Here is a 22,028-nt window from a genome sequence, read left to right as displayed (position 1 = left end):
AGATTACATAATCAAGATCAAGTTTTTCAAGAATGACATATTTTTCTTTGAATAAATAGCAAGATATAAATTATTTGATATTATAACTTTGGAAGAATTTTTCAATGTTTAGTGGTTTTATTAGAAATAAGAACAATTATTGACAATATTCTATTTAATATTATATTATCTTTGAATGATTTTCTAGTCTATTTGAATGACATAAAAATTTATTGATTTTTTAGTTTTTTAAAATTTATATCCTTGATAATTTGACAAGAATGCTAACTTAATGTTCTTTTTTGTTTTAGAAGTGAGTGTATTATTCCACTTCTACTATTTTGTTTTGAAGGTTGTGCACTACCTATTTTTGAACTAAATTTTTATTTCTTAAATTATAATTTTTTTTTAAAAAAGAATGGACTATATTTTTTTATAGAAATTTTTATTTGATATTAGAGGTTGTGGATTACCTTCTTTTAATTTGACTTGTGAATTTATTTGAGTGGTATATGAAAGAAAAAATTATAGACATTATCTATGAAAAAAATAAGAATAAATTTGCAACTATTATAAATCTCCATCTTATATTAACAAGCTTTTGAAGAGCTTCACAAGCTTGTCAATATAAGATGAAGTTACATTCATAAGTGTACTTCTATTTAAGAATATTTTTTTTATTTATGTCTTTAATAGAAAATGATTCATAATTCTTAAAAGTTTTTATGGCCACATTTGGAAAAAATGATTGAGAATGAATAGCAAAGACCAAAAACTTTTCTTTACAATAAGGATTATGTTCAATCACCATATATGCTGCAAAATTCTAAAACCTTACTTGTGATATAGATTGAAATCACAAAATATTTATCAATCAATTTTGATATGGATTGAAAGACAATCTCAAAGATTTATTATTGACAATGCTCAGAACAAACTTATTTGAGTAATTTATTGCTCAAACTATTGCATGCAATAAGTGATTCTTTGAAAGATATCAAGAACAAAGTTTTGGTTGAAGAGATACAAGTCAAGTCATAGCAGCAACTTCTAAGTTTGCAAAAGTTTATTCATTAAGATTGGAACCTATGCAAATTGACATGGTATGTTTCAAACCTCTTATTAAGCAAAAAAAAACTCAACATTATTAAGAAGGATTATGCTTATATTATGGAGAAACTAAGCACATTGCTCAAAATTATCCAAAGAAGCAACACAATCACAAAATGAAGAGCTTAGTTGCTAAAGAAGATGATTTGTTTAAAAATAAATTTCTCTAGCTACAATAAGAACCATGTGGCTAAAATCTTATGTATTATCCAGTAAAGGTCATATTCTTTTCTCAAATCCCTCACCTTATTTTATAATAGAAGTTTATATAGTACCAAAAAATCATAAAGTCTTAGCCTTATTAGATTTCAAAGCCTCAACCTATTTTATAAATGAAGACTTTGTCAAAAAATAAGAAATATCTTTAATTTAAAAAAATAAAATTTGTGCAAATAGAAATAATTGATGGTTATTTTTTATCTTTTAGAGATGTTATCTATGAAAAAATTATTTTAAATATAGTAACTAAAGATCATTATAGCTTAATAAAATTAAATGAAATTAGATCTTTTTTTAATCCAATTATTTTTAAATTATTATAGATACAAAAATATAATCATTAAATAAATTAGATTTTTTTTATAACCTTGATTTTTTCCATAGTTTAGTCCAAGATTTTGCTAGTCAAGTAAAAATTCATAAGTCCAATATATCTAAATCATTATTAATAGATACAAAAGCTTTTATACATGCTGCAAAAGAATGATCAATTCATCCTATATATGCTATACTTATTTTTGATAGAAAAAAAAAAAATCAAGTAATATTCTAAAGTAATACCAAGATTATCAAGATGTTTTTGAAAAAAAATAGAAATATTCTTTCAAAGTATCATCTTTATGATTTTTCTATTGATCTTCAAGGAAGAGCTCAACTACCATTTGAATTAATCTATAGATTATTACAAAACAAGTTGGATGCACTCAAGGAATATATTAATGAAAATTTGGCTAAGAACTTCATACACTATTTTAAATCTCCAATGAAGGCTCTATTTGTATTTTTCTTTCTAAAAATAATAGGAACTTTATTTTATTTATGAAGATAAAAGATGGATTTCTAAAAATATGTATAAACTATTGAAGATTCAATAAGATGATCGTAAAAAATAAGTATCATCTACTTTTGATTTTAAGATTTTTTGATCAATTAAATCAAGCAAAGATCTATATAAAAATAGATCTATAAAGAACATATAATCTAGTGCATATTTAAAAAAAATGAATGGAAAATTTTGTTTTATACTAGGTATGGATATTTTGAATATAATGTCATATCTTTTAGACTCATGAATGTACTAGTTGATTTTAAATATTTAATAAATGATGTATTTGAGATTTTTTTAATGACTTTATTGTCTATTATATAGATGACATTTTAATCTATTCTATGAATATAAAAAAGTACAAACTTTCTATTTGTTGTATGTTATAAAAACTAAGAGATACAAGATTATATGCTAAGATAAAAATGTATGTATTTTATATTATTCAAGTTGATTTTTTATGATACATCATTTCAAATGATAGTCTTATTATGGATCCTAAGAAAGTCCAAACTATTATGGATTGGAAGAACTCAAAAATAGTCAAAGGTATGCAATATTTTTTAGAATTTGCTAATTATTACAAGATCTTGATCAAAAGAAAATTAAATTATAATTTTTCTTACATGTTTGATTTGTGAAGACAAACTTCAATAGAGCAAAGAAGCTAAAGCATATTTTGAAGCATAGAAGTCAAAATTTATTTTTGCATCAATCTTGTATTGTATTAACTTTTTCAAGGCATTTTTTATGGAAATAGTCATATCAAACTTTGCTTTGGGTGTAATGTTGTTACAAATGGAAACAAATACTAAGCTCTACCTAGTTGCTTTCTATTCCATCAAATTTTATTAACCAATATCAATTACAAGATCTATAATAAAGAACTTTTTGTAAACATGGATTCATTTTAAAAATAGTTTCATTATTTAAAACGCACTTTTAGTCTTATTATATATATATATATATATATAAATCACAAGAACTTCAAATATTTCATATTAGTACATATTTTGAATCATTGCCAAGTTCATTGAAACATATTTTAATCAAGATTTGATTTCAAATTCACTTATTAACTCAAAAAACAACAAAGTTTGTAAAACGCCCTTTCTAGACATTCTTATCTTATACCAAAAAAAAAACAAAATGTAACTTTTGATCAATAAAGAATGGTTTTCTTGAAGCCAAAGCATTTTCATGCTTGAGTAATGAAATCAGCATTAACTCTTAATTCAACCTTTTTCAAGCAAGTTTAATCAAATATATCCTTTGATTCTCTTATTTATGATATTAAATATAATTCTTCTAAGTCTCATGTTACTTTAAAGTTTGAGTTTAAAAATAATCTATTCTATTTCAAGGAATGATTATATATTCTTAAAAATAAAGCATGATTATGTATTCTTCAAGCTTGTCATGACTTTCTAATAATCAAATATTTTGAATACAACAAGACTTTGGAACTAATATGAAAATATTTTTAGTAATCTCAAATGTAGAAGGCAATCAAAGACTTTGTAAAATCATTTGATATTTTTTTAAGATCAAAAACTCCTTATCATCAAACTTATGGACTTTTTCAACTATTATTTATTCTAAAATAACTATGATTTTTTATTTTTATAAATTTTATTATAAATCTTTTAATCTCAGATTCTTATGATTTTGTATTCCTGATAGTAGATCATTTTATCAAGATGACATATTGTATTCTATAATAAAATCTATTATAAGTGAAAAAAAAATTAAGTTTTTTCTTGAAAATATCTATTGATATCATGTATTATCCAAGGATATTATATTAAATAGGAAGATTCAATTTGTATCTTGATTTTAGATAATCTTTTTTTAAATTCTAAAAATAGATATAAATCTATTTTTAGCTTTTTATCTTTAAAATAATAGACATATAAAGTAAGTAAATCAATTTTTTGATATAATATTTGAGATATATAATTAATTATCAATAAAAAGATTGATAATTCTTTTACTATTATTAGAATTTACTTATAATAATATAATATATTTTTCTACTCAATAAACTTATTTTTTTTACTAATTATGGTTACCATTTATAATTTGATTTTTTTAACTTTATAAAAGTTGATAATCCTATGACAAAAGATTTAGCAAATCATTTATCTGAGTTATATACAATAATAAATTTACAATAAAAAAAGCCCAAAAATGAAAAAAAATCAACATGGATGCTTATTATAAGGAACAACTTTAATTTTACATTGGCAACAAGATATGGTTACTATATTATAATATTAATACTACTTACATTTATGACAAGTTGAATTATTATATGCTTAGATTATTTCCTATTTGTAAATAATTCAATTTAATTGCTTATTAATTATATCTATTAAAGTTTATGAAAATCCATCCCATATTCCACATGTCTCTTCTTGAATCATATAAGACAATGAATAACTTGAAAAGAAAACATATGCCCCCTCTTCATATAAAAGTGGATAATAATGAAGAATTTAAGGTGGAAGAAGTCTTAAACTCAAGGTGACGCTAAAATAAGTTAAAATATCTTATTCATTGATATAAATATGATATTAATGAATGCACATGGAAGTTAGCAAAGAATCTTACAAATACATCAAAAAAAATTGATACTTTTGATTAACAATATCCATCAAAATCAAAATGAAGAATAATAAATCTTTGGTATAAAAGTAATAAGATCCAAAGAAGATAACATTTGATCTTCTATTCTTGTTTGTAATTTTTGTATATTTGTGGTGCTAAACAGATGGAAAATCAACAACTAGTAGATTCAATTAAAGAGCTATGATTTTCTAATTCATTAGATGAGACATTATAATTATCATAGCCTATAAAATAATATAATAGTGATGAAGATTGTAAAAAATGACATATTTTACTTTGAATAGATGGTAAAATATAACGTATTTGAAATCACGACCTTAAAATAGACTCTTGATGTTTAATAATTTTATTGGATGTAAGAATGAAATCTATTAGTATTCCAAATGTTTTATTTGAAGGGCAAGAATAATCAAATAATAGAGTGGTCTTTCTCCTATGGTATAAAACACTATTGATGATTGAAAGGACCTATCAACGATCTTTAAAGAGAACAAAGATTAAAATATGTGGCAAACACAATTTGTTGTATCTTAGACTTCTTTAACATATGATGATTATTACTTATAGAACTTGTTTCTAAAAAGAGAAGTAATGTCACAAACATATATATTTATCTAAATAAGAAGTACTAGGTAGAAAATAAATGTACATAGATTTCATATTATCTTATAATGAAGCTTCTTAGAAGCTTCATAGATTCATATTTGACTTTATATATGTTTATAATTAATTGGTAGATTACAAATTTAATCAACAAGTTAGCCATGTATCACACAAGTAGATAGTTTGTAGTACATGCTAACAATATGTTGCGTATATAGGAAACTTGCTTTGCAAATAAAAATACATATCTTGTAAATTAGACACATATTACAAATCCTATAGAATGTTGTTACATAGCTCCTAATTAGATAGTATATATGGAAGCAAGAATAAAGCCTTCTTTACTCTTATTAATGCCTTTTTAATCTTTAGTCTTATTTCAAAACTTTTTAGTCATCTTATCTTAGGCAATAACCATTCTAGTTTAATATTATACCATCTTTGAATAATTTTTTATTCTATTTGAGTGACACAAGAATTTATTGATCTTTTAGTTCTTTAAAATTCATGTCCTTGACACATGTTTATTCTATCTTTGAATATCTTTCTTAATCCTGCAATATGACTACTATCTACAAGAATGATTGTCTTAATAACCCACTCAAATTGCCTTTGTTGCAATAGCAAAACAACAATCCTTTCTAATTATTCCTATTCCTTGCCTCCCTAGTCAATCTCTTACAAATCCCAATCACTACAAATCTTCTTAACAACATCCACACCCAATTCCATACATGCATGCAAGTAAGTTGCATCTTTATAGTTGAAGCCTTCTTGCAATTGCAAGTTGAGATAGTAGAATAAGAGCAGCCTAATGTACAAGAAAATTTTGTTGACAAGAATGATACTTATGCCATAAAAACAACAAAACAGGGTTGTAAGGTATCTGAGACCTAAGTGCAAGACTACTAATGAACAACCTCTTTTGACTGCTTCCACTTTCTACCTCCCTAGCCAGTCTCCCATGAATCCCAATCACTACGGATCTTCTTGACAACACCCACGCCCAATTGTAGGCATACGTGCAAGTAAGGTGCATCTTTGCAGTTGGGCCCTTCTTGTGATTGCGAGTCAGGACAGTAGAGCGAGAACTGCCCAATGTACAAGATAATTTTGTTGACGAGGATGATGTCAATGCCATGGAAACAACCGAAAGGGATTGTTGGGTATTCAAGACCTGAGTGCAAATGCGCATGCCCACACTGTTGTCTGCATAGCACAGTACCTCTCCAAACTATTAATGCCATTCTTGAAAATTAAATAATTCATTGCGCCTTCTCCAATATGTTTTGCAGGAACCCGGGGTCCCGCCAATGGATTCAGATGTGGCGAGCTCGGGGGCTTGTGTCCCACGCGGGGCCCCACCTCAAGCAATCAGCGTTGCAGTCGAAGAAACCACAACATCATACATTCTGAAGAGGAAAGTAAGGAAGGGAGATTGCGTGAGAACACACACACATATGGGGGGAAGTCTAGTTTACTAGATATTCGGTGCAAGACCAGAAACACTACAAGTAACATGGCACTCTTCCCATGCGGGGACTGACCCCCCCACACACACACACACACTCACACTCCCCACATGCAATCAACGAGGCGGAGTTCCCGAGGTCGCCGAATCACGTGGTGTTTGAATGTACTGTGGAGGGCCGATTGGACTATTTTCCCATGCTTCATTGTCGGTTCCCCTACATATAGAGCCCCGCTTCATGCTACCTGCCACCTCGGTGCGGGAAAAGATTCTCTAGTTGCTTAAGGATTCTAAGATCCTCGAGATTCTTGCTTTGTTTTTCCGCCTAACATTCAATGCTGAGGCAGTAATTTTGGGCCTGATTCTACCCTGCTCGTTTTTCCTGTTCATTGAGCTGCTCTGGGATAATCGTAACAGTCCCACTGTGGGGGCGTAGACGTTCACCTGACGGTTTCAACTCGTACTAGCCCCAAAGTTGTGGGGGACCATGGGGAGCAGACACAACAGAACATGTAATTCTTGCAGCCTCACTAGCCAATTCATACTGATAGTAGTGGTGTGTTCCACGCCTTTGCAAAGCCTCCACCACTGTCGACCTCCAACTCAACCTTTCAAATAATTGCATTATTTAGTGAAGAACTATTCGGCAGGCAATGGTCCTAGGAAGCGAAGGGTTGTCTTACCAGTGTTTGAGAACTCCTCAGTCAACAGTTGAAGTTTATCTAACTTCTCAGTTGAGATAAATTCAGCTACTTCAAAGTCAAGTTGGTAAGAGCATGAGTCATGAAGAGGCAAAACAACGCTGTCGAAGAAGAACAAGCCCAAGGAGAAGCCAAACCACCGGAGTCAGAACTGTCATCAACTTGACCCCATGTACAAGCACTTCGTTGAGTACTCCGAAATACTACACACGAAACTCTTCTGCTGTCAGTTTTAAGAACATGACTAAAGGAAACACGAAGAGTTTTTCTCCCACGAGTGAGGCTAGGATCCTTGAATCTTGTGAACGACATGGACCGCAGTGCTGACTTGACAGGCTTCCCAGACACGCATGGGTAGTAGGTTAGGCAAGTCGACTAACCAGCAGCAAAGCCATAGTCATCAACACTGGAGCTGAAGACAAAACCTAGATAGCTCAAGCTTCGAGGTATCTTCTAGCTATATCTTGGAGCAATTAACCTACTGAATCAGAGCAGCTCATCTTAATAGACAGTGAAACCAGTAGACTTCGGTACACAATATTTTTCGACCATAGATTCTATTGACGATTGCTCCCAGCACAGAATGACTGGTGCTTCAAAAGCACTGCAGCTTGATTGAAGACCGTCAAATGCATCTGCAATGCCTCATGAAGCTTTGATATTGCATCGATGCATCTCTAATCTCTTAAGAAATATGGGGTTTGTCAATGAAAACATTGGATTATCAGTGTTGATCAAGTTCCATTAATCATCTTCATGTGGTACTCCGTCTACTGTTTTTGAAGAAGCTATTATTTCAGCTTTAGGTATGAATTTATATTACCACGACACTGCGATAGACATGAGTGAGCAAATGCAGCCACAGCTCACACACCAATATCAGCAACTTCCGAGCACATAATCACGCAAAAGCAGCATGGCTCCACAATAACATGCAAAACAGGATCCCACCAAGACTCAGAAATCTTGAGGATGGAAGAAGCGTGAAGCCAAACCAGGCAAATATACGTAGCAGAGCTCGTGATCAGGGACATGGAGCAAGCCAGCTGCAAGCCTGATGGGCATCTATCTTCTGTGGGGTCAAAGCTGGTTAAAGAAGACTTCAGATTTGACACTCCATTGTTCAAGCTTCGAGCTCTGTGCTGGGCACTTTCCTCCGTATGTTGCAGTTCAAGCTCACACCCTGGAAGCCAGGAAAAACACATTGGGATTAGTCTCTGCGATTGCACGCCATGCTTGTAAGCTTGTGCACTGCAAGTGCTCAGCACCACCAGGTTATCGGCCTTTTGCCCACCTCCTTACAACCTGTCTGCTCCTTGGTATATCCATTACTGTTCAAGGAGCTTCTCTCTCACGAGCTGATGCACATGCTGTCTGATGGGGTGGCACGAGAGTGGACAGAGATCATCACAAGGTCGGGGGGGAGCACAGCCGTGATGTTGGAGGGGCCTCGCTGTCGAGGCAAGCAGTTGATGGATATGTTGAAAATTTAGTGTTGAAAATTCAAGTGTGGAGTTTTTGCACGGCATGGACCCCCTAAGAATGATGATATAGTTTTAAATTAGCCGTATGTTCAACATTTGCTATTGCTTCAGCGTGGAGATTACTAAATTAACTGAACAATTTCGTAAGAATAGGGTTTTGTTGGTGAAGCTACATTTGCCATTTACATCTGTTCTGTTAAGATGTTTGGCTAGACATGGATATGCAAACTAATATATGCACAAATATATATATATATATATATATATATATTTATTTTTTGTTCTTTTCACAGAACGAGGCATCTTACTACTTGGCTGATTGGACTTGAATTCGTCCCAGTGAGCTGAATTACTTATGATTTTTTTTACTGGTGACATATGCTGTGCTAACATGGTTCATACTCCCGCCTCTATGGCGACGCATGAAACCTGTTTAGCAAAAAAGAAAGAAAATTGGATTTGAGGACAAAAGAAACAGTTGCTACATGCACAAGAACAGTGAACACATGATTCCCCTATGTGTTATGCTAAGTACTGTTGAGATAACCACAAGTGGCAGAGCCGCTTGGGATAAAAGATGATAATAGGGTCAAAGTTCAATCACGAAGAACTAGGTTTTTCCCGATCAAAAATTGTGCTTTTCACCTACAACAGTCCCACATATCCTTATAATCCAATACAAATGCGCACCTTTTGATGCACACATCTATTATTTAAAACTTTTCATTGATGGATGTTGTTAAGACATCGTAAGTTGCTGTATGTATTAGGTACCTAAAGTATTGAAACGCCGGAAACAGAACACAACGCTAAATGCAACAGCTGCTACTGTACAAGTGATAAGTGCAGTATGTATGGTAGACCAACCGTCGGAATCGTCAACAGCTACAGAAAGTTTATTCGAAGAAAAGGCCTTCATACTTCGAGGTTCTTGTGATTCTTCCAAATGAAGTGTCAAAGCCTAAACACCGAACTTCCATTAGAAACATATTTGATTTCCAGCACAAACTGGATCCCAACGGTGTATACCTACCAATCAATAACTGTGTGCCACAGAAAGGGAGGTTCAGCTAAGAATAAGTTCGATGGTTTCTACACAACTGTTCGCAACGACGTGTCAGGAAATGAACTATTAACTCACCTTCCAGCCACTGATCCGAGCGACATTAACAGCAGCCACAACATCAGAGTCAGTGGCAAGTAACACTTTATCACCTTCATCGTCAATATACTGCCACAACACATTCCACGAACACGACCACGAACCATTGCCTTCAATAGGGCTAAAATAATTCGATAAACATTAGATCTCGCTGTTCCGACTATGAATCAAAATCAACCTCAACATCAAAGTCAAACTTGAACATACCATAAGTCGAGGAAGATGAGTTAGATCAATATCATCACCAACACGTTGAGCAATCGTAGACATGAGCTCCGTTAAACTCTCAGAACCTGAATTTCAAATTTAGAGCCCAAAATGAGTTTCCAAAGAGAGAAGTAATGACCCCCTGCAGTCTTGTGAGGCATTCAAAGAACAGGCCCAGCTATTTCGGAACCAGCACCACAATGCTGAGAATAACCCTCAAAATCAATCGTAATCAAATTGTGGGCAGGTTGAGACTTACCACAATTAAACCGATAATGGTGAGGCTTCCCATCATAAGCAGATAATTTCAGTTTGAAAGAAAAAGTATTTCCAGGTCCAAACGATGGATAGCTGGGCGGTCTTTCCAAAATGGCATCAGATCGTCGTGCAGAATTGTCACTGCAATGAAGAGCATTAGTGTCACAATAACGATCCGATTTGAGACCATCATCAGTAACATGAAACTGAGTCCAAGCACGCATAGCCTTACCTGGGAGAATCTGATTCATCTTCCGCTGGTTCCATAGCAGAGTCCCAGAACGTCTGTAACATGGTTGTCGCCATGGCTTGGGCCACACCACCACCTCCAACCTAGGAACAGTATTAATATCATTCAGAGCTTTACAAAGACCCAATGTATCTATTTTGTTATATTTACAGATAATAATTGTTCAGATACGTCATCGAATTGGTACTTTCACTCAAATATATACAGTAAATTGTACTTTCGACTGCAACAATCACGCCAGAGCCGCTCTCTGAAGAATGGAGCCTTCTTTCTTGAGTTTGCGATGTAAAATTGATAAGAAGTCAAGTCCGTGGTTCTTTAAGTTGTTAAATTGAACTTTCTTGAAATTGAAAGAGAATCGAGACGAGACAAGCACTTACAGTTGCTACAGCTCCATGTGTGAGGTGTAAGACATCCACACAAGCTACCACGGACCCATCTACACAGGATTCCCCAGGCACTAAACATTTAGTATGTAGGTTATGAAAATCACTTTGAAAAAACCAGGTGTTCATGAATTGCTTTTAAAAGGGAGCTAATTGTGACGTCAGATAAATCTATCCCGATCTTACCTACAACTTGTACACTCTCAACAACATTGCAACACAAACAAACGAAAGTAGTCGCACTTACCGCTATCTGTGACAGGAAGATGGAGAAATTTCCTATCATGCATTGCATGTAGGGCATCCACCAGAGTTGTGTCCAAACCAGCACACTCAGGATTAGGCGTCATCACCTACCCACGCCAATCAGACAATACATGATAGTATGTTTAAATTTCAACTGAGCTCTTTCTTCATAAAATAGCAAAGACAACAAGAACTGTCTCGAACATCTCATTAAGGGCACTAGGCAGTGGTTGGAGTCTCAACCATGATAGAAATCGTCTAAAAGATCACACCTTATCCAGAGTGGTTGATTCGGGCGGTAAACCTTGAGCAATAACCTTCATTAAAACGTCCTTTGACCTGAAAACATTTATTCCACAAGGCAGCAGAAAGTAAGAGACTGACTATTTTTAATGGAAAATAATGACTACTCATTAAGACGGTGCAAAGGATGTGAGAAGATCTTACGTGAGGATTCCTCTCGGTTTTCTGCTTGATGAAGTGACAATGACTGAGCTCATCCGTAGGTCTCTCATTTTCTTTGTTGCGGTTGTGACTGTTTCAGATGATGAACACGTGGCCACTCTGCAAAAAGAATATAACCAGAGAGAGGACCCCTACATTTGAGATAAGACACATCACCGTTTTCCTCAATAAATCCAACTCCATTAATGCAATACATAGAATCGCTGGCTCCACTGAAACTTACTTTGTTCCTTCCGCAATCAAAGATCTCAAAGTAGGCTTAAACATTCGATCCCGCAAGTTCTCAACGAAATTAGATTTATCTGTCCCAATCAGTGGTCACGTACCACGTCAGTCATACGCCGGAAACAAGGATACAGTAATAATTCATATCATCGTCAAACATGAGAATAAAACACTCCGCGACTATAGCCTCGACCTGAAAACCAGTAACAAGAAATCTTTTACTTGGTACCAATTATGCCATTTTTTTAGTAAACTATTACTTAATTCCCAAATATCCTTCTTCGAGTTTTTAATGAAATTTCAACACTCCATGTTGACATCTGTATTGCTCAAAAAGACATGAGCTTCATGCTTCTTGTACGGTCAGAACGTCGATGTAACCATCTAGCCTCAATGTACGCATGAACTTATAGGGGACATGCAACTCAGCTATGTAGAAGCTTGGGAATAAAACTCGGGTTAAATATTCATGTCATGTTACTTTCAACACGAGATAGCAAGTTCTGTACGCACCAGAGCCCTTGACGCTCCACTCACGCTCAACAGACTCTATAGCAGCTGCGATAGCATTACCCTTCTCCGCGGCCCCCTCCACGCGAGCAATCGCATCATAAAGACACTTTGTTATGTCCAATAGTGCTATCACTTCCCCGTCCTCCACTACAGGTAAGTGTCTAAATTTTCCTGTGAGTGCTCCACAACAACCACCATCAGAACCTTTGTTAACAGATCTACGTGTTCAAAACAACACCACTAACCTGATCAGCACAAAGTACATTCCGAATTCCACAACAAAGATCAACTGATAAAAGAAACACAGGAGCCATCGCTGCCTACACAATACACCTACCAACAAGATGCAAGTAAAAAACAGAGGTTCCAAAAGATGCTAATTCTACACTAAAAGCTCGTAAAATTTGTTGCACCTTGCACCATCGTCTGGAGAGCTTCAACTGCTAGTGTGTCACCCATTACAAAAACAGGATTCCTTGTCATCACCTTTGAAACTGATATCTCTTCAGGTTTTAGTCCTTCGGCAATGACTCGGGTTGAAATGTCCTGCAAACCCCATTTTTTTACTTTCATTTCAAGTATTTAGCCCCCAATTCAATCACGAATAATGTTGGTGATAGTAAAAAAGCAGAGAAAAAGTAGAAAGGGAATGTCCGCAACTCTATATTATCTCCATGCAATGAAATAACGACAACAGCAGCAATCCACTACATTGATTCACAAAATTTCGAAAGGAGAAAAAGTTCCGACGCACACCGTAATGCTTATCGCAACCTGACTGCAGAAGAAAACTTCAGAAAACAAATAAATACTTTGATAAACTTCACCTGGTCCGTAATGATGCCACAAAGTAGAGCATTAGAATCGGTGAGCAATGCAGCAGTCACCCGTCGGGTGGCCATTCGACGACACGCATCGGCCACAGTAGTGCCATCAGGAATGGTAAGAGCCTTCGACAGCCGTAAACGTTTCACTGTTCGTTCTCCTTGAGGCCTGGTACAACATGAGAGATGCCATAAGAACCCTTCCTTCAGGTCAATCCAAATTCCTAATTTCATGATGCACAGCAAGTTCCAAAGTGAACTGCTTATGAAGAACCCAGAGACCGAAATGAAGGTAAATCAAATGTACATTTATACGTTGGTACATTCCAACTGGTTTAAGAATCATTGGAAGCACCGTTGAACGAGTTAGATTAGAAAGAAAATCATGAATTTGAATTAACCATTTGAGAATATCTTTCAATTTAAAATCCATGAAAATTATCGTATATTTGCACCAAGAGTATACAGAATTTATCACATTAATGAATTTTGCGCCTTGGGACTCTTCGATCACTTAAATGGGTCTACTAAATAAACAGGTAATTAATACACTTAAAAATGGCAGGACTAAAACAAATACCGGTGGATAACAATAGAAGAAGCAACCCGCGCGGCATCCGTGCGAAGAAAGCATCGCATTTTTAGAAACATGAGACGGAAAGATACGTCCTCTAGAATGCGCATGAAATTGAGTAAGAAATTCAGGATTAACGTCATGGAAAACCGATTACATATTAAAAGACAGAGTTCAATGTACAGCAGCCAGAGCGGATATGAATGATTTATACCACAAATAAAAAGAGAACGGGAGCGCACCTCGACGACAAGAAAATAGAAACCCACGACGGATAAGATAGCATTCCATAAAATTCGACCCTCAATACACTACCACAAATTGTAATAGACGAGATAGAGAAGATGGTGAGCGCTCTCTCAAATTGCTTTTGGTCTCACGAACTCGCAAACAGAGTTGTCTTACGAAATTTACCACTATCTGCAGTTAATGGATACTACGAATTCTCGTTTGTGCTTTGAGCGCGCACGCTTCTGAAGTGTTAGCGCTTGTCAATTTCTAAGTGCCCAACAGAGGAGAGAAGCTTCAAAAAACGCACGTCTACCTGAAGGACTTGCGGCGAACCACTGAGCCAGTGTCTTGAGGAGACTTGTTTTGCTCGGTGGGAAGAGCACCATTTGAAGCCGAGGGAGCAGCTTTTTGCAAAGACGATGAGCGCCTCGCTGTATCTATCGCTTCTACCCCTTGTGAGCCATCCTGGGTACTCATTGTGCTGAAAATCAGCCGTCAACCTTCCTCTGTCTCTTCCCTTTCGTTCAACAGTTTGCACTTCTGATTCTCAGCTAAAGCTCCCAAGTCCAAGCAGCCCCAAATTTCTTACCCAGTACCACAGTTGCTTGCACAACGAACCCTATCCAACGCGTGCTTATTACAGTAATATCAAAACATAATGTACTCCATCAAAGCTCGTATCGTTCCCCTTCTCCTTTCCGCGCAATGCACGAAATCCACAACAAGAAAGGAAGTACCACGAGAAAAGAAAAAAAGAAAAACTCTCGCTGCAGCAGCAGCAGCAGCAAAGAAACTGCGAAAGCACCACCACGCTACGCCCAAGCTGTAAAACAACGACTGCAACCCAATTCTCCGGATGCCAAACTCCACACTCGAAATCCTTCGTTCCAATTATGACTACTCAAACACACAGAACCCAGCTCCACGAAAACAACAACAATCGCGGCGTGCACAACAACCAGCGCACTCAACAGGCTCCTCCTCCTTTGACGAAACTGTCGCCAAGAAGCGCCGTGAGGACTCAAATCCGCACCAAATTTAATGCCCAATTGTTCAAACAACGACATGGAAGCGCACCACGCACATAGCGAAGGCGCAATTCGATGCATGCGATGACGTCGACATACACGGGTGGCGGAATTTCATCCCAAATTCGTCCCAAAAACTTATTTTACCGCGAAATGCCGAATTAGCTGTGGCCCGCACACACGAGATTGAGACGTGGGAACTCCATGGGAACGTCGGAGAACGACGACCATCCACCCCTGGGGAACATCCATCAGACAACGCCGGGGATCGTGCTTCCGGTGGCGGTGGTGGCACTTGTTCCGTTCGTTCAAATCGTGTTCCCCGTTCCCGAGTCGGTATGTGAACGTAGGGTCGGCAGCGAGTTACAATGCAGAAACTTTTTATCGTTGATTCAAACTATTGCTTGTCATTTTTTGCTAAGCCTGCTACAAAGTGAGGAGCGATCTCTTTTGCTAATTTCAACACAGGTTTGTCGGAATTGACAACATTAACAGTGAAATTACAAGGATTTATTTGTTTAAGCGCGTTTTACACTACAGTTGTTTTCTATCACGTTTCACAACTATATTTTTAATTGCTGGGTAATGTTTTAGAGCGAATTCTAGCTTGAGGGAAGCAGAAGATAGAGCAAAGTAAGAAGCTATCTTCGTTTGGAAACTTCACATTGTTGAAACAAGGAGTTGGGTTCTGTTTTCTGGACATGCTAATGAACTAAAATTGCTTCAAAAGTAGGAATCGTTGAACTTCGCTGCGGGCGTGACTTTCCACGTGGGACCGATTGAAAGGCATGTAGGCACCGAGGGTGGCAATCTCACAGCTGAGAATTTATCGAGGCTATCACCAACCTGAGGTTGATCTACCTGCAGGGAAGCCGCTGCAAGTCAAAAAGCAAAGTGGAGCGAGCTGGTCCACAAGGCTGCTATGGAATAAGAGGACTAGCAGCGAGAATCGTGGCCTCCCAGCTCCGTGGCCCTGAATTTCTAATTTAAGCTGTTTAAAATCATTTGGGCATTCATCTGGTCGTTTTCCATTATCGTTGGCGCTGCTAGAAGCTTGTCACCATGTGGATCAGAACGGGAAAGGATCCACATACATGAATTCAGACCATTGGAGGAAGACTCAGCTTCATGCAAACAGTATCCAAAAGCCAAGGAAGGATCACGCCCCTTTGGAATGTGGACAAGGAGGACAAATTTCAGCCTTCCGTTTCTCCACAACGCCCTCACATAGGTCTCGAATTGAAAACCCCGCAGCAGTTACCTAGTCGATAAAAACGCTTATTCTGCAAAATTCTTGTCGAAGCTTGCTCCAGCTTCTAGTCTCTAAAGAGTGTCACATGATATACTCCCAATGAGGGATGAATGACAGCATAGCCTGCCTGCACGCCCATAAGCTGGCAAATTTATAACTGCAGCAGTCATTCGTGTCATGCCAGAAACATTCCCATTCGCAGCTCCCTGAATTGGTAGGAAACTCTGATGAACCCACAGCTTAACAGCAGCCACTTCTCAAGCTCCTCTTCAACAACAAAGCTGAATCTATTTCCTGCCTTCTTCTTCTGCTGTGTATGGGACCAACCAATACAGCCTTGGCGAGTGTGGGGCACTCCAAACATATGAAGATATAGACAAAACAAACAAAAAACAAAAAGCTGGAAAACAGCTTAAACTGTGCAATGAGGGCATACTGGTTTTCAAATGTGTGCAAACTTTCGCACTGAAAATAGTCTGGCCGAGTGTGATTCCGACAATTGGATAGCCACTTGATGTGCCAAGATGGAAGTATTTGAGAATAATCAAACTCGTGTTTTGAATGAAATGAAAGATGGTGGATTAGAGTTGGCTATGACTGGTGATGAAAGACCAAGCATTAAAAATATAGCAGGCGTTGTGGTAATTTGTCACCACAATTGCGAATATTTTCTCATGTAAATGCAAGGGGAACTAATGCAGCTCTGTGCCAATTTCAAAATTGGTTCATAGAATCGTGTATAATATTACTATTCTTTATAATATACAACTAGTCTTAAAACAATAAAAGAAATTAATTTTAAAAATTATTTTTTAACAACTTAGATTTTAATAATTATTTATAAGAAAAATTATTTATTTCTGAATTTTTTTTAAAAAGTTGTAGGCAATTTTAGATTATATATATTTATTTATTTACTTATTTACTTATATATATATATATATATATATATATATATACTTCTTAAAAAATATATATATACTTTTATATATATAGAACTATTTTATTTTAAAATGAGATAGATAAAACATAAGTTGTCATATAATATTAACTCTATTTATGATTGTAATATTAAGTATCTTATTATATTAATAGTTTTTTTATAAAAGAAATTTCTATGTTGACACCTATAAACATGTAATTGAACACAAGCTCAAGAATAAATAAATAAATAAATAAATAAAATGATTTTTTATATCAAAATTCAAATAACAAACATAATGCAAAAATCTTCTAATATAGTTTTAAATAATAATCATTCCTTTTATTTGTTCATTAAATTGATGTGTGGCATGGGGTGTTCATGTAGTGAAAGGGAGATGTCTACCTTGTGATTTCCTATTTTTATTGTTAGATCAAAATAAATTGTTTTAACTTTTATTTCATATTAATAATATATTATTTTAAACTAACTAATTTTTAAAATAATTAACTCATCATTTAAATTTTAGCTTTTTAAAATTTAATTATGTTTTATAATCTAACAAAATAAAAATAAATAAATAAAACTAAACTTATAGATTTTATAGAGAAAAAATAAATTTTACATACTAACACGTACAAGGACATCACGATGTGTCCATATCTTCTTTTTTTTTTGTTCTAAAAAAATAGCGAAAAAAGTAAAGAATTTATTTAATGGACACAAAAGGTTTGATCTTTTCTTTTTCAGTTCAAAATAATCAATTAAACTAAAATTAAACAACTACATAATATTAGGAAAATGACCATCAACTTTTAAGTCACAAAAAGAAGTGCAGTTGATAGTTTCTACAATACAGAAATGATGCTGATGGTGATGTTTTACATTTATAATAATCATTTTTAATCACAATAAAATAATTCCATCCAATTTCGGTAAAGATTTTACTTTAGTTTCTATCAAACAATACAAATTAATAAGCATTATATTCCATGAGCATGTTGAAATTGCTCAGCTGCCATTGCCAAGTCTTGGAGAGCATATTTTATTTGATTACCAAGAATTCTTGAGACATATCCACCTGATAGCATCAAAATTAAGATCAATACAAAATTTTAAAAATAATGTTTCTAGTGTAAATGTTTCTAAAAGTAATGATTGAACTAAGTACATATACACACACATATCACAATATAAAAATAAAAGAGAATAAATATCCCTAAAAACATTAAAGGAAATAGAAGATTTAATAAAATATTATCTTGGATTTCTTTAAAGAACATATCATAATAAAAGAGAGAAATAGGAATAATAATAATAATAATAATAAATAATAATAGATTTATGCCTTGAGACTTTATTTTATTTTACTTTACTTTTTCCTACAAAAATATTATGGAAAAAAATAAAATAAAATAAAAAATAAAAAATAGTTGGGCTAGATTAGACTCTTCCACTTAAAAATGATTATTATATAGTGATACATAATGTATATATATGTGAATTGTTTTTAGAAATCCTCTACCATAATTCACAATTACATTCTCCAAAAATGTGAAACCAACCCAAAAGCCATTACGATGGAAATGGTCCACATCAATCCTCCCATTCTTTTTCTTTTTCTGAAACCATTTCTGAACGGAAAAGTCCGCAAATATCAACAAAAAAAAAAGGGGGGAGTGTTAACCTAAAGGACCTGGTGGAAGAATGGAAGGCAGGACTTCCTGAGCCACGGAGACTTTGGAACCCAGTTGCTTTGCCTCCTGCATCCATGGCTCGATGCTCCAGTAGCCATTGAACTGCTTCAAATAACCCGGTTCGTTTCTGCACATAGTCACCCCAGCATGAAGAAGAACATGAACATCAGTGAAGAAAAAACCAAATCAGAGGGGTCTTCTCTTCAGCATCACGCAGCACTGGATGTCACAAGCAAGTGATGGATGTGATAAAAAAAAATATTAAAAAAAAAAACCCCCCATTTCCCCCTTTACACAGTCTGGTTCAGAATCGCTTCAATGCATAACTAATGAGAGCACTTGTTCATTGTGATCAGTGACAAGAACAGTTAGTTTTTCTTTTCTTACAAGGTTTACTCCAGGTTGTGGTTCGCTTACAGTTTGAAGGTAACTAAGCGTTTGCTACAGTCCTCTTCAACCTCAGTATTTGATGGTGAATTTGCCCGACCACAACATGATGTTCCAGTTCGCATGCTGTGTCACTAGCTTCACATTTTCCTTGTCCTCTACCTCAACTTTGGTGACGGTTTTGAAGACTCGCGGATTGTTTTCGTAATCGGTTAGTATGCCATACGTGACATCAGGATCCACGGCTATGCTCATAACGCCTTTCACCTCGAAGATTCCATTCTGTCACGCAAAGCACGAGACTAACCACCGTTCAACAGAAACAACAACTGCAGGTGTGTTCATACTAATAAACCTTGTTAGGATTATACAACATTACTAGGACCTCGATACTTGCTTCTTTCGTTGCCGAACGATGTTGTTACATCAGTCGCAATCTGGAGCAATGCTTGCTGAAGTAACCAGAGCCAGTCGGCAGCTAGTAAGGCCGTAACTGAGGTGATTGATCATATGTGCAGATACCATCTCTGTTACTTGAAAACGAGGGCATGAGAGCAGTAAATACAACCTTTCTCTGAACAGAGACTTTCGCTGGTCCGGACTGAATTGAATTCGACATCCTGAGAACAGTGCAGCGTGTATATGTCAAAAAAAAAAAAAAACAAAAACAAAAACAAACAAACAAGCGTACTCCACGGACTTCACAAAATGGTATATTCCACACTTGGAAACCTGAAACCTCAAGATCGAGGTATCTAAAAAGTTGATACTAAGAAAGAAAAAAAAAAAAAAAAAAAACAAAACAACAACAACAACAACAACAATTTTCTGGATCAAGGGGAGTAAGAAACACAAGAAAAAAACCTCGAACACCGAATCGTAGGACTGAAACCACAGAATAAAGTGACTAGGTACAGGTGGCGAACAACTCCCTCGACCCATTCACACAATGTGCACAGCCACAGAATTACTCGAACACGACATTAACGTCCTGCTCCTCGAGAAACAAAAACTGAAAGAGGGGAGGATAAATTAGCTGCGCCGAAAAGAAGATTAACCTCGCTGTGAAAGGTGAATTACGCCGGTGGCCTGCTGGATCCTTCTCCCCAGCAATTCTGCTACATTCCTCACCATCTATCGACGCTCTTGGTTGCATTCCTCGTTCCCGCCGCAGCAGCGTTGGAGAGCGCCGATTACTAGAGAACCTGTTCCTCGCCATTACGCTTGTCAACCCAATCCCAAAACAATCAAACCTGTACCGATATTGAGCGATCCCCTCCTACCCAAATGCAATGGCTCAAGCCTCTTTTGAAACTCAATGGAGTTGAATCTGGACAGGGAATCGACTGGCATGACTGTGAGGAAGCAATCGAATCGTTGAGCTGATGACCATTGCTTCTTATGGTGCGTTCGTAACTCCACGCCAGACTGGATTCAAGCGTGGCGTGATCACAGCGGCAGTGAATACATCTCAGAGAGTCCGTTTCTTTTTTATCTTTTTTCGAGTTCTTGTTCCTCGCTTTAACATTCACTTACGAATGAGTAATTTGGACATTGATGGATCCTATATTAAGTGCTGGTTTCTTTGCTTGTTGTACAAAACACGCTTTCACAACACAATTTGGTGATGACAGGTGAATGGAAAGGAGCTTGTCATTTGTACACTGTATTTGTATTGCTACAACTATCCACGTACATTTGTATCTCATGATTTCGCCACCAGTAACTATTCCACAAAAAGTGAATACACACAAAAATAAAAATAAAAATGTAAGACCTCAAAAAGTATTCAGAAACACAATCATGTTCTTGTTGAAATCCTCCCACTGAAAACGTTTTAACTTCATAAAAATTGCAATATATAAATAACTTGTAATCAAAGTAAGAAAGAATACAAAATAAACTCCCAAATTGAAGACGTCTCTTGTGAACTACGCAGAAACTCTAGTTATTACTTCTAGATTTTTCTTCTTCATTTTATCCAGAAACGAAGGAGAAATAGAGAAGTTATAACTGGAAGTTTTCCAACTGCACTCCATCCTCGTCCTTTCGCAAGCCTGCTCGTCACGGGAAGCTCAGACTCCACCTGCAACAAGACCAATTCGTACCATGTCTCCAGCAGTCGCAGGACGAGATCGACATGCGATCCACATGACCCAGCTGATGGAATGATCATTCCACAGAGGCGACACGATGAACCGTAACCGACTTGCTTGCAATTTGCTAATGGAGAAGAACCTAAGCTCAGTCGATTCCAAGCTCGAAGGGAATGAGTGGGGGCAACATCGATCTCACAGCGTTGTTAAACGAAACCGAGGGGAGGAACATAGGAAAATCGTAGCAGAGTCGCATAATTCCCCAAGGATAGTTTAATTCC

The 22,028-nt window shown here is 35.7% G+C and overlaps 2 protein-coding genes across 3 annotated transcripts; both read right to left on the bottom strand.

Moving 5' to 3' along the window:
* Positions 1-9,687: 9,687 nt before the first annotated feature.
* Positions 9,688-15,365, bottom strand: LOC112289047 (CBS domain-containing protein CBSCBSPB3). Its single transcript, XM_024533975.3, has 14 exons — positions 14,679-15,365; positions 13,564-13,729; positions 13,150-13,282; positions 12,737-12,907; positions 12,222-12,300; positions 11,981-12,097; positions 11,806-11,872; positions 11,535-11,640; positions 11,282-11,340; positions 10,884-10,984; positions 10,653-10,792; positions 10,394-10,479; positions 10,166-10,255; positions 9,688-9,985 (listed from the first exon to the last, which is right to left on the bottom strand). The coding sequence occupies exons 1-14, from the start codon at positions 14,840-14,842 to the stop codon at positions 9,791-9,793; spliced, it is 1,674 nt and encodes a 557-aa protein (XP_024389743.1). The 5' UTR covers positions 14,843-15,365; the 3' UTR covers positions 9,688-9,790.
* Positions 15,366-18,429: 3,064 nt separating this feature from the next.
* On the bottom strand, positions 18,430-21,141 carry LOC112288440 (uncharacterized). 2 transcript variants are annotated; one of them, XM_090254284.1, is made up of 5 exons: positions 20,710-21,141; positions 20,220-20,271; positions 19,682-19,933; positions 19,255-19,391; positions 18,430-18,648 (listed from the first exon to the last, which is right to left on the bottom strand). In XM_090254284.1, exons 1-3 carry the CDS (start codon positions 20,868-20,870, stop codon positions 19,724-19,726), a joined length of 423 nt encoding a protein of 140 aa, XP_090110410.1. In that variant the 5' UTR covers positions 20,871-21,141; the 3' UTR covers positions 18,430-18,648; positions 19,255-19,391; positions 19,682-19,723. The 2 variants fall into 2 exon arrangements, with proteins under 2 accessions (XP_090110410.1, XP_024388370.1); XM_024532602.3 differs by having other exon boundaries at positions 19,264-19,391.
* Between the last annotated feature and the right edge of the window lie 887 nt (positions 21,142-22,028).

Source organism: Physcomitrium patens, chromosome 11 (genome assembly GCF_059467195.1).
Source record: "Physcomitrium patens ecotype Gransden chromosome 11, ASM5946719v1, whole genome shotgun sequence".
NCBI lineage: Eukaryota > Viridiplantae > Streptophyta > Bryopsida > Funariales > Funariaceae > Physcomitrium > Physcomitrium patens.
This window is presented reverse-complemented; position numbering and strand designations above follow the sequence as displayed.

Coding starts and splice junctions, on each gene's coding strand:
- LOC112289047 (XM_024533975.3), bottom strand. CDS start 14,842: ATGAGTACCCAGGATGGCTCACAAGGGGTAGAAGCGATAGATACAGCG. Junction 11,641..11,805: donor AATCAACCACTCTGGATAAG/GTGTGATCTTTT, acceptor TGGCGTGGGTAG/GTGATGACGCCTAATCCTGA. Junction 11,341..11,534: donor TCTTCCTGTCACAGATAGCG/GTAAGTGCGACT, acceptor AATCCTGTGTAG/ATGGGTCCGTGGTAGCTTGT.
- LOC112288440 (XM_090254284.1), bottom strand. CDS start 20,870: ATGGCGAGGAACAGGTTCTCTAGTAATCGGCGCTCTCCAACGCTGCTG. Junction 20,272..20,709: donor AATTCACCTTTCACAGCGAG/GTTAATCTTCTT, acceptor CACTGTTCTCAG/GATGTCGAATTCAATTCAGT. Junction 19,934..20,219: donor AAGTCTCTGTTCAGAGAAAG/GTTGTATTTACT, acceptor TTTGCGTGACAG/AATGGAATCTTCGAGGTGAA.